This window comes from Eleutherodactylus coqui, chromosome 1 (genome assembly GCF_035609145.1).
Source record: "Eleutherodactylus coqui strain aEleCoq1 chromosome 1, aEleCoq1.hap1, whole genome shotgun sequence".
Lineage (NCBI taxonomy): Eukaryota > Metazoa > Chordata > Amphibia > Anura > Eleutherodactylidae > Eleutherodactylus > Eleutherodactylus coqui.
The window spans coordinates 103,429,261-103,444,531 of record NC_089837.1 but is presented as its reverse complement, the minus strand read 5'-3'; the positions used below and the strand labels follow the sequence as shown (position 1 = coordinate 103,444,531).

Sequence of the window (15,271 nt, the reverse complement as noted above, 5' to 3'; positions counted from 1 at the left end):
GGGTACAACTGCTGCTCCCCGCCTCCACCAAATGGCTTCCTTCCTTCCTCCTGCTTCATAGACGCGCCGCTGTGATATGGAGCGCCATTTTTTCGGACCTCTGCTGCGTCACCCGGCACTATCCCTGCGCTGTCCGTGCGTGAGTTCAAATTTTTTTCCCCCTATTTTCCCGCTCTGAAACGGGGGGGGTGTCCTATTTACCGGTGCGTCTTATAAAGCGAAAAATACGGTATATACTGTATGGTATGTTTATTGTTCAATAAAACGAGTAAAAAAAAATAAAATAGAAAGTAGTATAGTCTGTCTCAAGGAGAGAATGCATCCGATAGCCGCGGCCTTGTATCACTTGTGGTTGGGGATTGGCCACCTGTGAAAAATGCCACTGCTGTTGATCTCATGATAGTATCTGTTGACCGGAGGAGAGGCGAGGAGGGGACAAGTGGACAATCCCCAACCACAAACAGAGGAATGATACACTCAATGCCTCCGCTATAGGCTGCATTTTCTTAGTGAGACAGACTATAGTTTAGACTACAGGCCCCGTGCACTATGCTGTGTATATGTGGAAAAAAGGGGTCACAGATAAGACATAACGCAACATTGTTTCATATGAAAAAGATTCATTTATTGTAATAAAATACTTGTACAAACTTATATAAAGTGTATAGAATCCACCATCTCTGCTAAAACACGTTATACTGTATGCATATAGAAACTTATAAAGCTGGTACAAAGGATAGGTAGCAAAGTTAACCATAGCAACCAATCAGGTAGCAACTTGTTCTAATCCACCTACAAAAAGGTGGGAACTCTTAATCTCTTTGGTTGCTACTGGGAACATTACTTTTTGTATTTGCACTAGTTATTTTTTATTTTAGATTAAATCTGTTCCTTTAGTTGTAAACCAAGATGTAGGCAACGAGTTGGCCGATATTACCTGTAAAGAGCGCTAATGCTGATTGTCTGAGTCTTTGGAAACACAACAAATAATTTCACTGGAAATCATTTACATCGGTCAGAAAGCATACTGTTACGTTAATACGTTTTTCTGCAGATATACATTACTGCCATAACTGTTTAGGCTAGGGTTTTCATAGTGAAACAGGAAAATTGTGGGACTGCCATTAATCTTGCGTCGCAACCTTAATGCCTACGTATAGGAAAAACTGAAAAAAGCTTAAAAGGGTTTTCCTGGCAAATAGTATCAATGACTTATTCTATAGAGTATCAATAGTTGATTGCCAGGGATCCGCTGCTCAGGATTCCCAACGATTAGCTGATAGTATGCCCTGCTGTCAGTGCAGCAGGGCCAAATGTCATCAATGGGGTCAGAGCAGGTAGTCTCAGAGGCGGCCTCACTCCCATTGAAATCAATGGGAGTCAATTGAAATTAATGGGAGTGAAACTGCCTAGTACAATTCCAGGTCCAGTCGCGCTGCACTGACAATCGACACGGGTTTCCGAGCAGTGGATCCACGGCCATTAACTATTGATGAGCTATCCTAGGGATAGCTCATCAATAGTATTTGCCCAGAAAATCCCCAAATAATCTGCCAGCAATTCCACATTAAAATCTGCATTTAGACATGTGGGTTTTGATGAGGATTCATCTGTGTGCTGTGGTGAGCGTTGCAGCCAAATTCCAGCCCATGTGAAAGCACCTTTAGGGTGGGATAAAAACTGCTTTAGATATTCTACTTCCACTATAGAAACACCTCTTTAGTTGTAGTCCTGGTACCGTTGGTCATGGGTAGTTGGCATTTGCCTATCATCAAAGTGTAGTTTGTACAAATATTATCTGCAGCAATATTTTATGGGCCTCTATTGGAAGACAAATGGTGAAGAATCAAAGAAGGACATCAATCAAACTAGACAGCAGTTTTATTTCTAGTTCTACATTTCTTTTGTGTGATTAATCTGTCCTATTAGACTATCTTTGTAATAAATTCATGACTGTAGGACACGTCCAATACTGCATGTTTTATGACCAAGTGAGTATTTACCTCCCTATAACTGACAAAGCTTTACAGTGGCCTCAGTTTGGGTTCACCAAATAACTTTATGTGCAGGGTACTAATGAGAACCTGCGACTCTCTGTATGACTTTCCGTAGAGATCACTAAAGTACTTCCAGCAAATAGCGTTCAGTTCAGATAGCTTTTTTCTTTATATCCATGTTAAAATGAGGTTAATGAGCAGAACGGACAGTCTGTTGTCTACGTTTCACCTCCAGGTCAAGCTGATCTTCTAGTGTGGCTACCTGCGAGACAAGGAAAAAAACATTATATATGATCTGGATCGCATAATTCTATAACCAAATGGAGCACCTCATCTACCTCTGCCCCCTCTCATCAGGGATGCAGAGAACATTTACATGCTGGAATCTCGAATACCCATTGCTCTTGACTGTCTCAGAGGGTTCAATGAGAAGCAGCGGTACAGCACTCAGTACATTTTGGCCAAGTAACCCCTTTCCCCCATTCATTTTTGTCTTGGTCAATAGAGTGCACATGTGATTACTGACTGATCAGTGGGTCGGTTTTAGGCTGTATTCATATGGGCATCACGTGTTGCGCCCAAGGTTCTCAGGTGCAACTCGCATCACAAAACTCACAAACACTCCGCCCGTGTGATGTGCAGGACACCACACATTACATGTCCTAATCTTGTGAGAGACTCGCACAGAAATATGATTTGCAGTGATTTTTCAAACTCAGACCATCTGTCTGAGTGAAAAATTGCTTGTGTACATGAACCCATTCAAATGAATGGGCTCTTTTCCCATGTGAGTTCTGTCCATATCACAATGGGACGGAACTCGCAAAAGAATATCACCCATGAAACTACACCCTAAGTTTGTCTCTCCTATGGTAAATGGCCCTTCAATTTAGGCTCCGGTGCAACTTGCATTAAACAGCACACAGACACCAGTCTGTATATTGTCTGATATACATGGATGATGCACATTGACATGCAATGGCATGTCCTATTTCTTGTCTATGAAACGGACAGGTATAGGACATGTGATGAGGTTTTGTTTTCAAGCGGATCATCAGTTTTTGTAGCTACCTTCTGCTTTTGCCAAGAGATGAAGCTCCTGAGCTTTTTAAAAAATAAATCTTCCATCAATTACAAGCACTATAAAGTGAATTATGGTGCTCATATTTTGGTGTCGTGGAGTCCGGGAAGTTGTGTCTCATACTCCCCCATTCCTGCAGTGTCCCCAGGAGAAGTCAGCGCAAGCACACCAGCATGACTCTTTTCAGAATGGGAGTGCATGCACACAACCTTTTGGAAAGAGTCAAGCTGGTGTGCTCATGCTAATATTGCCAGGGGACACTGTGGGAATAGGGGGACTGGGTGAGGCGCCCCGGACTCCACATCACCTAAACTATAAGCACCATGACTCACTGTACTTTATAGTGCTTACAGTTGATGACAAGTTCCCTTAAGTCTCTAGTATGAAGTTTGCAAATAACTTTTGTAAACCAGACAACCACTTTAATACATTTTTTACAATTTCCCTGCCCAGTACCCAGGACATAATTAATATAGCTACTTTATTTGTGGAATTAAATGATGCTCACAATTGAGTTATATACTAATGAGCAAGAATAGCCCACAAAACAATTAGTTCAACTTGTGCCATATGCCCAGACGCAAGGGCAGACTAAATGTCAGGTGACTCTCCTGACCAGAAGAAAGGAGAAGAATGGGTTATTCTTACTGTACTGCGCCTACATCTCCATTATGCTCCTCAACAGTGTCACCTGCTAGTAGACAAGCCATGCTACCATTTATGGCTTTTACACACTGTCCAACATTGCAACCATGTTATTTTTTATACACAAGTATTTACCTGCTCCTCCAGCCCCCTGGTCCTCTGTCTATGAGCTCTTTCTCTAGTCTCCAGTGTAGTTTCTGCCTGCTGCTGAGCGATGCGTAGTCTTTCACTCTCCGTATCCAGCTCCTGGCGGTGTCTCATACTGAGCTCCATAAGTCGCTGAGAATGAGCATGCTCCAGCTCTGTCATCTGTGCCTATTTCAATAGAATGAAAAATTAATTAATTTGGCTCCAGACGTCATAAATCCTTCTCAAGCATTCAAGTCGGTAAAGTATTAAATACTGCTGGGTCATAGGAACTGAAAAGCATCGTCGAATCATACAGTGACGGAATCAGATGCAAGTACTTCTCACTCCACCTATAAACCAATCCATGCATCTCCTGTGTATGATCGGACAAATAGGAAGTCATCTTCCATCCTAGAAAAGCTATAACAAAACTTTCTGCTAAGAGGTCCTCTTCTGACATTTTCATACAAGTTATAGTGATCCTTTCAAATTTCATGACTGGACCTGGAGATAAGAGCCATATACTGTACAGGTAATGGATGCAATGTGGGTTTGAGCAGCAATGTGTATGGGATAAGTGGATGGGTTATGTTTCTCTTCACAGCGCCTTGTCAGCATACGCAGGAGATGATTGCACTAGTCTGGTATAGACCAAGCATTTTTTGAGATTTATCCAATTAAGGGCCTGGGTGTTTTGTACCTAAAAGACCAGACACTTTTTAGGGATTTTACCCACATGGTGACTTTACTGCCGCTACCAACATTTTTTGTGTTGCGTTTGCTTTCCCGTAACATATACGGCTATTTTATATCTTTTTTCACTGACGTTTTTTCCGTTTTTTTGTTTTATTGGGAATAAAAAGCTACACAAATAATTTTTTTTTAAACTTTGTAGTTTATTTTTAAAATTAGTAAATTTACGCTAAAATAAAGCATGGGAATGGGTTCCTCATTTCGTTTTTGATGGTTTGATGTTTGATTTGTATAGTTTTGGATTACAGGGCGCATATGGTGGTGGTTTTGGCTGGCGTTGGCTTTGGGTAATTTTCTTTATGTATATATTTGTATTTTTTAATTATATTTGTATGCACTTGTAATTTTTTTAAAACTTATTATAGTAACTATGTTTTTTAACCAGCTATGTCCCCCATGACATCATATAAGACCTCCTGATGGTCATTTGCATTGCCTTCTTTTATTTCATACTTTTCCACTGCAGCTGGGGCATCCATAGGAGCCCCAGTTACAAGAAAAAAACATTCCCCTGTAGTGACAATAGTAACTAAGAGAGCCTGCAGCTCTGCTTTAACAGGGATCACCCTGTGGTCACATGATTGTCGGGTGGCATTGTGGAAGTAATACTTCCAACTTTCTCTCTTTAGTACATAGCACTCGTTGAACGCTACGTAGCCTGGAAAGGAGTAGGTTGAAGCGGTTAAAATCCATTTTTTCCTTCTCCTCTGGGTCCTCAGCTGTATCTGACAGCCAAGAATTTAACCTGCTCCTACTTGATTGCAGAGGCTTTAAAACCCGCGACATACTTCTGCTATCGGCCAGGATTAAAGCTTAGGACCAAGCGCTGTACATGTACCATGCTTGGCCCTTAAGGAGTTAATGGGGTTGCGCCACGAAGACAATCCCTGTTCCTATGACCTATTAGGGAATATGAAAATCTTGGAGCAGGGATCCCCCCAGTAACATCGAGTGATCTGTTACAGCAACTCCCATTCTGGTGGACCTTGTGCTGTTCCTTGTATTTCAGGACGACTGTTCAAGTCTAAAACTATATTTCTGTTGCATCGGATCCCTGGCTGGTTGCAACTTTCCCTGCCAAAATTAATTGTTTGCTTGAGATGCTAAGAGCGAGTCCTAAAATGAATGGGGTTTTATATATTAGCACAGCCAATTTTATAGTAGTGCACATCAAAACTACCCTCCAGCTGCACTTAATAGTGACAGATAATGTAACTATACCTCCAAGTACTGATTCTGTCTCTGCGTCTCCGTTTGATCTTTTTTCAGGGATATCACCAATTGGTTTAGCTGCTCTTTTTCTATGTTGAGCCGTTGTGCTTCCCCTTCCAAGCGTAGCTGCTCACGCCTCACCTGTATGTCACAGAGCAATAAAAATAACACTATGAGGCTCCAAAATGTACATAATGCGGCTGCTCTCCTGGGCAGGTGATATTACTATTATACATGTAGGCCGGTTGTCTCTATTCGAAGACCCACATGATAAAGTATACTAACTTATCATTTTTGTGAAAAAGAGACAACTCCTGGAGAATCCCAGCAAAAGGCCATACGAAGGGCTCAGTCACACAGGCGCATCGGCACCCGTACACTGGTGCCGATGCGCCCGTGTGACTGACAGTTAGAAGGCGCGCGTACCTGAAGACGGGTGTCTCTCTCCAGCGCTGATGAAAGAACACATGACCGGCAATAAAGCCGGTCACATGTTCTTCCTCCCGGTGCTGCAGAGAGACGTCCATCTTCAGGTACGGCCGTCTGCTGGCTGCAGTAACACGGGCGCCGATGCGCCCGTATGACTGAGCCCCTTACTGAAACAATGCTACAAAAGCAGCTACTAACCAATTCCCAACAGCACGCAGAACAGCCAAAGTGCTATATGAAGGAGATTGCACAGGTGCAAAATACTGATGAACAACCACTCACACAGCACTGGCGGGTGATTTCTTAGTATTTTATTAGGTAACTCCTATAAGGCGTGCCAGTCACACAGACACGTATAGTGCACCATGCAGCCTATCAATAACACCCATACTATTAGATTAGGTGGGCTGTCCTGCAGGTTTGTACTTGCCCATGTACCTCTGTATCAGAAAGTATGGTCTTTTGCTGTTTTGAGTAGATTTGATTTATTTTCAGGGTAAGGGTGTATTTACATGTATGAGTGTGATGTAGGTCAGTGAAAAATTGACCGTTTTACCTGTGATTTGACAGCAATTTTTATGCAACTCTGATGTGTTTTGCGATAGAAACGCACAGTATGCATCGAATTTACATCCGTTTTTCACAGAAGTGAAAAAGAAAATCACAATATAATCTCTTAAAAACAGATTGTATGCAACTCACTTGGTACATGTCTGAACTACCATTAAACACACCCATTGAAAATAATGGACAATTTAGAATTGCCCAAAAATAGGACATGCAGCAAACTCTAACTATAGGTCTCAGTGAAAAATTACATTTGTGAATGAACCCATTCAAATGAAAGGGTCCTTTTCCCATGCAATTTTTGTCCATCTTGGAATCATACAGAACTTACTGGGCTTTATCGTATAGGCTGTAAGCCACCATGGTGCACTACACCTATGTGTATGACTGGAACTCTTTACATGCCTTATCTATGTGCAAGTCTAATACCAAGCAGCCATCTACCCCAATATAAGGTAGGTGTGTGCATGGTTGTTCACCAGTATTTTGTACCTATGCAATTTCCTCCATATAGCATTTTGCTTGTTCTGCATACTGCTGGGAATTAGTTTGTACTTGCGCATGTACCTCTATATTAGTAAGTATGGCCTCCTGCCGTGAACAGGTTTGATTCACTTTCACTGATTTGACTCCTGTAGAATCTTACCTTTTCCAGAGCAGCTCTTAATGCGTTGTTCCCTTTCTCTAGAAGAGTCGCCGAGTGCTGAATGTCCCGTCTATCAATCTCTACCTGTGTCTTGTCTCCTTGCAGCACCTTTAATCTTTCCTGCAGCTCAATAAGTGCGGCACCCTGTTCCTTCTCCCTCTGCTGGTGTTTGAGAAGAACCTGAAAAAGATACAAGGAGATTCAACCAAAAAGAATTAAAACATTGTGATATAATTCTTTCGAAAAGTTACAGTTTCTTCAAACGTTCTAAGATACTTAAGGGGCCACTCTGATATTCATTCATTATGTAGCTATCCCCCAGTATATATAAGTGAGCTAGTGTTACCTTAGTTAGTTAGCCTCTTTTGCCCCAGATGGTCATGTGATCTCAATTCTATACATCTTGTGAGTCAGGAAGGGTATAATTTCATCTTAGGGAGAGCACCTAGGTGTGAGGAGACTTTTAAGGCCATCCATGCTCCTCTGGGAAATATGCAAAGGGAGGAAGAAACACTACCTCTGCAGCGCCACCTACTGGAAGACTGTTTTCCTTCAAGTCAATGCCAGACTTTTTAACAAGCCTTGTAACAATGATTGGGAATTGTGAGCCAAAGCCAAAATCTTCTCCATAATGAGAAAATAAGCATGTATGTTGTATGACTTGCCAATACCAATGGCTGGTGTTGTACATGTCCATTAGGCTGGTATGAGTGCAGTCTATTTACTAGAATGTAGCACGGTAAGAAAATAATATGGACCTGAAGATGTGAGGGAATTTCATATCTAGATGGTGATGTTCTTTGAAGTATAGATTTACATTAGCAAATTTCTAATATAGTTTTTTTTATCTTCTTTTCTCTGGTGGCATGCCATAAATTCCCCACTGACACCCTGACAATCATCCGCAGATGGCTGGCAGGGAAGCTGCAGGGAATCTAAATTCCCTGCTTTATTAACTGAACACTCCCACTTTCAAAGGGAATAATACCATTTTTGGTGAACGGCCATTTAAACATTGATGTTTGCAGTGTTTTTGAGTTGCAGGACATCTCACCTGCTGCAGCTCCTCTGATCTAGCCTGGTAATCCCTGCAGGTTAGCTGCAGTTCTTGCAGCTGCTGCTGATGCTCCTGTACGGTCTGTGAAAGACACAGGTTCTGTCTCTTGCAGTCACTCAATGCCTGCCGTACTGAATCCAGACGCTCCTGGAGAAGCAATAAATGACACATTGTGAACAAGTGAAAAGCATTAGGGACCTTACACACGAGAAAGACTTGTTCGCAGTGCAGATGTGAATTTAGTCAATTAGTGTGGATTTTGTTGCATTTTTAACTGCGTATCGTCTTGCAGAAATTCTGACTTTTTTTACATTGACTTTAATTGCGGAATTACATCTCCTGATGTTAGAAATCCACAGCAACAATTCCACAATCCTTAATTCTGCAGCAGAAAGCTTTTCCACTGCGTAATTCAATCTTGCGTTTTGAAGTAAAGACGTGCGGCTCTTAACAGTTGCGGAATTCATTCCGCATAGGGATAACATTGTAATGCAGAAATGTCTGCACAGACTAATTCTGTCCCGTGTGAAAGGTCCCTTAGGATACTTGCCAACATTCCACATTAAACAAATTGATGCACACCCAAACCTGTCCCAAAATAACTGGGACCGCTTCCAGGTAACTATTATATGTTGAAATGATTAATTTTACTGAACTGAGATGATTTAGCATGTGTCTGTTACCTGCAACACTCGTCTGTCCTGCTCAGCAGCTGTCAATGCTCCCTGTAGTTTGTTCACATCATCTTGCAAGTTCCCTCTACCAGCTGCTGCTTCTCCAAGTGCCTGTGACAGCCCCTGTGACTTCTCTTGTTGCTGACGTTCGCCATCCTGTGCCTTGGACAATGCAAGACTTAACCGCTGCACCTCCCTCTGCAAAGCTGCCTCTCTATCCTCACTCTCTTTCATGTGGACCTGCAATAAATGTGCTCTGTCCTGCAGTGACTGCACTTCTGCTTCCCTCTCTGCACGACAAAGACGTGTCCTCTCCAGTTCACCCTCCAGAGAGCGGCGTCTTAGCTCCAAGTCTGTGCCACGGTTCTCTGAGGCTTCAAGCACCTCTCTTAGGTTCTTGCACTCAAGCTCCTGCCTGCCTTCATCACTACGAGCCCGGCACAGTCGCTCCTGAAAAAGGCAATGGGGCGTCATCCATGAGAAAAAGTGCAACATGACTAAATGTACATTCTGAAAGTGTTAGAACAGATTTCTGACTCAGAAGTTAAAGTGACCCTCCTGTTTTAGAACAAAATTTTGTCGTGGGACTGGAGGGAAGATGGGTATATTACCTGCAGTTCTTCTCCGACATCTTTCTGATCTGCCAGTTCCAGGCCCGGTTTTAAGCCATCCAAGATGGTTGACAAAATTTTCAGACTACCTAATCCTCACAGTGCATTGGTAGTGGTGGATTAACAATGCACTATACCTGCTCTCTGATTGGCCAGACCTGCTCATATGACCAGCACTGGAAATCACAGTTGCAGTGCTCAATATGCATTACATAGTTACAAACTATCTTCGGTCGCCAACAAGAGGGCCAACAAGAAGGCCCATGGATCAGAGGGGCAGCAGAGAAGAACAACTGCAGGTAATATATCCCCCCTCTGGTCCTGGGACCCAACTGGACAGATACTTCATCAAAAATCTGTAGCATTGCCCATTTTTACCATTGTCAAGTACACTTACCATCCATTACATTGTAAGTACTGTGAGAAGCAGAAAAAGAAAAGGTTATACGGGGTTCCTGCGAGGACATTCCCAACTAATTTCTACTATTAAAAAGAACACATCAAACCAAATGGGTGGAGAAGATTTGTTCCAAAGTAGACATTCCTGTTTACTGACAAGTCTAGTACAAGTAACATGAATCGTAGGTTAAGCGTACAACAAGCTTGATAATATAGTAATGATAATTGGAATGAGGACAAGAATACAAGAGGTGTAACATGTAACATAGTAGTCGGCTCAATTTCCTTTCATCATGTTCTATTCATATTATTGGCACACTCTATACCTGCAGGTCCCTCTTTTCATCTTCACTGACACGTAAGCTGTGCTCCAGGTTTAGAGAACGGTCTCCCACGGCTTGTCTTTCTATCTCCACTTGATGCAAGTTATCCTGCAGCAGACGCATTTCTGTGTGCGCAGTGCCAAGGCGCTCCTCCATCTTCTGTTGCCCTTTTATATAACAAAAATACTGTGAGGGGCTCAAAGGAATCAAGTTCATAAGCTAAATTAACAGCTAAATGTGACTGTTCCCAGCAAGAGAAACCAAGTAATCTTGTAGATATGATACCTTTTAATGGCTAACAAAAATACATGATGTTATTGCAGGCTTTCAAACCACTCAGGATTCTTCCTCAGGCATAATGGAACAGATCCGAAGAGGCATGTATATATATATATATATATATATATATATATATATATATACACATATATATATATATATATATATATATATATACATATATATATATATATATACATATATACACACACACACACACACACACACACACACACACACACACACACACACACACACAGACTACTTATGACAAGGCACAGACATGGATGTGATTAATTTGCACTTAAAAGAATATCAGAACAGGATGAGTAGAGAGATACTTCAATGGTCCACTGATAAAGATGTGAAGGTTTTATGGTCCCTGAATTAGTGTTAGGGGGTCACCAGGCCATATTCTCTCGAGAAGAGAATATGGAGGCACATGGAAGTTCATGGAGGCACCGCACAGATTGAACTGCTTTTTGGTAACTTGAAACAGTTTGAATTGCAGGCACCAATTCTCTACTGCAATGATAAATGGTACAATACTGCCATTTTCATATGTAACCCTTGTTGTATATTTTCAAGAGCCGCATCAGTGAATTTTTTTCATTCATTATATAACTGACCCTGAGTATAAATTAGTTATACCTTGGTTAGTTATTCCTTTCTATCTGAAACTTTCTGGAGTCCTTCTCCTCAGGTGGTCATATGATCTTGTTTTGACCACTTGAGAATTCATTTGCTTTAGGTTCTCTCAAAAGATCATATTTTTAGTCAGCATAAAGCTGTGTTCACACAGGGCGGATTTGCTGCGGAACTTCTGTCCGGAATTTCGCTGCGGCAAATCCGCCTGCGGCCGCTAATCCTGGGATTAGCCAGCCATGTGGACGAGATTTCTCAGAAATCTTGTCCACACGGGACGGCCAATCCGCTGCGGTTAATCCGGCCGAAACCGCAGCTGTGGTGCGGCTTTGCCGACCGCAGCATGTCTATTCTTTTTTCTTTCCGCTACGGCCGCACTCTCCTCTATGGGAGCGCCGGCCACAGCGGAAGAGTGAGCGGCCGGGCCGCTTCAAAGCCACCGCAGGGTTTTCCGCAGCGCTTCTCCCGGCGGAAATCTCACGGTTTTTGCTGCGGCCAAACCGCGAGATTTCCGGCGGGAATCCGCCCAGTGGGAACCCAGCCTAATTCCTGTGTGATGACATTACTTAGACTCTACCACATAATCACACACACACTTCTATCACAGTTACGGATGATGATCACACAGCTCCTGTCACACAGTTATAATAAAGGAGATGATAGTTCAGCTTCCGCACTGTATACTGATTGATTGTAGCTTATTTAGTTGAATGTACAGAGCGGTGCTAATCATACTGTCTTCCTTGCAGGCAGAGATGGTACTGGCTCTAGTTGCTCATGTGATGTTGTTCTGATGCATCATGGAAAGCATAGCACGGAAGAGAAAAAGAGAAGACAGGGAGAAATCTCAACATCGAGATGATGTCTGATAAGTATCGGACAGAAGGCAGCACTGCGTGGAAGTGACTGCAATATACTGTGCATAGAAGATGTCCAGAATGTGACAGGCAATTAGGTGAGGGGTTCAGGGATGGAAAAATGCAATTTTAGAATATTTTAAAATATTATTAAAGACTTGAGTACAACAAAACTTCCATATGAAAGGGAGGATGCAATACTTTCTGTGGCAATGAGTACTAGATTAAATTATCCCCTCAATGTAGGGGTTACGAATGCTTATGTACCACTTACCCAGCACACTTACATATGACATTGGTTACAAAAATGCAGTTAAGATACAGAATACTAAATTTATAAAGGCACAGACGAAAGTTTCCTTGTATGAACGAGCAGCGTTAAAATGACAAACCCAAGGACTGTTCCCGAAGAAATAACCTTGTGTAACACCACATGAGTTTTACAGAACAAGAAAGGCGGGGTGTTGCATGCAGCCCTAAATAAGTTGTCATCCTTGTGCGAGCATGAAATGTAAGAAGCTGTCATCATGTCTTTCATTCCACACAATTCATTAGTGAGGATGAATTTTAAAGAACAATAAGTGATGTTCCTCGTCTATGTGATAATCCATGCTATTATGTTACAGCTTGTGAAGTTTCTTGTACAGAAAATAGGATAAAGTTCCCTCCCTTCTCAGCTTCTTGTTATGGCTGTAGGGTCACACCCTTTTAAAACGTAGCCTCAGGCTGTGAGGACTGTTCACAAACATAACTGAGAGAACAGAAAAGGTGACATGAAATGATTTCTAAAGTTAGCAAGAACTTGGCAGACTTATTTTCAAGTAGATGATACATGTGGTGACTACAAAGTCACATAGGAACTTCACTTATTGGCATTAAGCATATTAAAGAGAAGCTGCCACAATGAACATACAGTCAGATCTGCCAAAATTATAATGCAAGAGGAGAGGAGTAGACTGATGTAAGGTTTAGGGGGGAAAAGTTAGTATAATAACTAGAGATGAGCGAGCACCAAAATGCTCGAGTGCTCGTTACTCGAGTCGAACTTTCAGTGATGCTCGAGAGTTCGTTTCGAGTAACGAACCCCATTGAAGTCAATGGGCGACTCGAGCATTTTTGTATATGACTGGTGCTCCGCTAAGGTTTTCATTTGTGAAAATCTTAGCAAATTACCAAAGTCATGTAAAAAACACAGAAATGGATAGGGCAGGTGAGGAGCAACATGCAGGGCTGCATTTCGGGCTCCGAGGTCTCACTATTAAGCCACAATAGTGGCAAGAGTGAGACCCCCCCCCCACTGTCTGCATAACGATCATTCTCCTCTGCCACAGCTGTAACAGCTGTGGCAGAGAAGAACGATGTTAGCCCATTGAATTCAATGGAGCCGGCAATACAGCCGGCTCCATTGAAAGCAATGGGCTGCCGACGAGGGATGAATTGGGGATGAATTTTCGGGAAGGGCTTAAAAATATAAGCCCTTACCTGAAAATCATCCTAAAATGTGTAAAAATAAAAAAATTAAAATTATGTCAGCATTAAGATCGTTCTCCTCTGCCACAGCTGTAACAGCTGTGGCAGAGAAGAACGATGTTAGCCCATTGAATTCAATGGAGCCGGCAATACAGCCGACAATGCCAGCGAGCGCGGGATGAATTTTCGGGAAGGGATTAAAAATATAAGCCCTTACCTGAAAAAGAAAGATTTTAGTGTAAATAAGAATAAAAATGCAGGCATTCTCTTCAATGGAGCCACTGCTGCTGCCGGCGACTCCATTGAAGACAATGGTCTGCTGGCACACCTGAATTCTTTTTCAGGGAAGGGCTTTACATATAAGCCATTCCCTGGAAATGAATTAAAAGTGATTTAAAAAACAAAAAAAATAGATACTCACCTCCCTTCAGCTGCCGGGGCACAGCCGTGTCTTCTCCTGCTGTCCCCTGCACTGTGGTGCTGAACTGCTGTCATTCAGCTGAGAGCTGCGCTGAGCCAATCAGAGGCAGCATTCACTCACCCATTCATGAATTCATGAATGGGTGTGAGTGAAATCTGCCTCTGATTGGCTCAGCGCTGAGCCAATCAGGGGCATGTCTGACTCACACCCCCTTCACCCCCACTGCCAGCTGGCCGCAGCTGAACTCCATCTACCGGGAGCAGGTGAGTATATATATATTTTTTATTTTTACACATTTCTGGATGAATTGCAGGGAAGGACTTATATATTTAAGCCCTTCCCGAAAATTCATTCCGCACTCGCTGGCAGCCCATTGCTTTCAATGGAGCCGGCTGTATTGCCGGCTCCATTGAATTCAATGGGCTAACATCGTTCTGCCGGTTCAAGGTGAGTATATATATTTTTTTTTACACATTTTAGGATGATTTTCAGGTAAGGGCTTATATTTTTAAGCCCTTCCCGAAAATTCATCCCGCGCTCGCCGGCAGCCCATTGCTTTCTATGGAGCCGGCTGTATTGCCGGCTCTATTGAATTCAATGGTCAGTGCTCGTTTAATCGAGACGAGCACCGCGTGGTGTTCGTCTCGAGTAACGAGCATCTCGAGCACCCTAATACTCGAACGAGCATCAAGCTCGGACGAGTATGCTCGCTCATCTCTAATAATAACCTGTCATTTTTTGAGTTAAATCCCTTCTTATTCTGGCTTTAGGGGTCCATGCAATATGTTATTGAATGACTGACAGCTTCCCTATATGAGTGTGTTTACAGAGATGGCTGTCAATCATGCAAGAGCACCGCCCACTGGACTCCTTAGGCCAGAATGTGCAGAGATAAATTACAATTTATAGTGAATTTTTTCTCCTCCTGTTCTGTCACATGCAGCTGGGAGATCGGACTATATGTTCAACATGAGAGGTCCCCTCTACATACATTTTCATACAGTTTCTAAATGGCAGAGTGCAAAAGCTTGTCTGAGACTGGTCTTACAGACAGCTGATGGCTGAACACTCGATAT

General features: G+C 42.5%; 1 protein-coding gene across 1 annotated transcript in view; it reads right to left on the bottom strand.

Moving 5' to 3' along the window:
• Positions 1-638: 638 nt before the first annotated feature.
• Positions 639-15,271, bottom strand: part of CROCC2 (ciliary rootlet coiled-coil, rootletin family member 2) — a 122,091-nt gene continuing 107,458 nt past the window's right edge. Inside the window, exons 30-36 of the mRNA XM_066598441.1 lie at positions 10,527-10,690; positions 9,200-9,640; positions 8,514-8,663; positions 7,460-7,639; positions 5,827-5,958; positions 3,859-4,038; positions 639-2,259 (exon numbers count right to left, since the gene is read on the bottom strand). Coding sequence (XP_066454538.1) covers positions 2,188-2,259; positions 3,859-4,038; positions 5,827-5,958; positions 7,460-7,639; positions 8,514-8,663; positions 9,200-9,640; positions 10,527-10,690 — 1,319 coding nt within the window. The 3' untranslated portion in view covers positions 639-2,187. The remainder of the gene's footprint in view (positions 2,260-3,858; positions 4,039-5,826; positions 5,959-7,459; positions 7,640-8,513; positions 8,664-9,199; positions 9,641-10,526; positions 10,691-15,271) is intronic.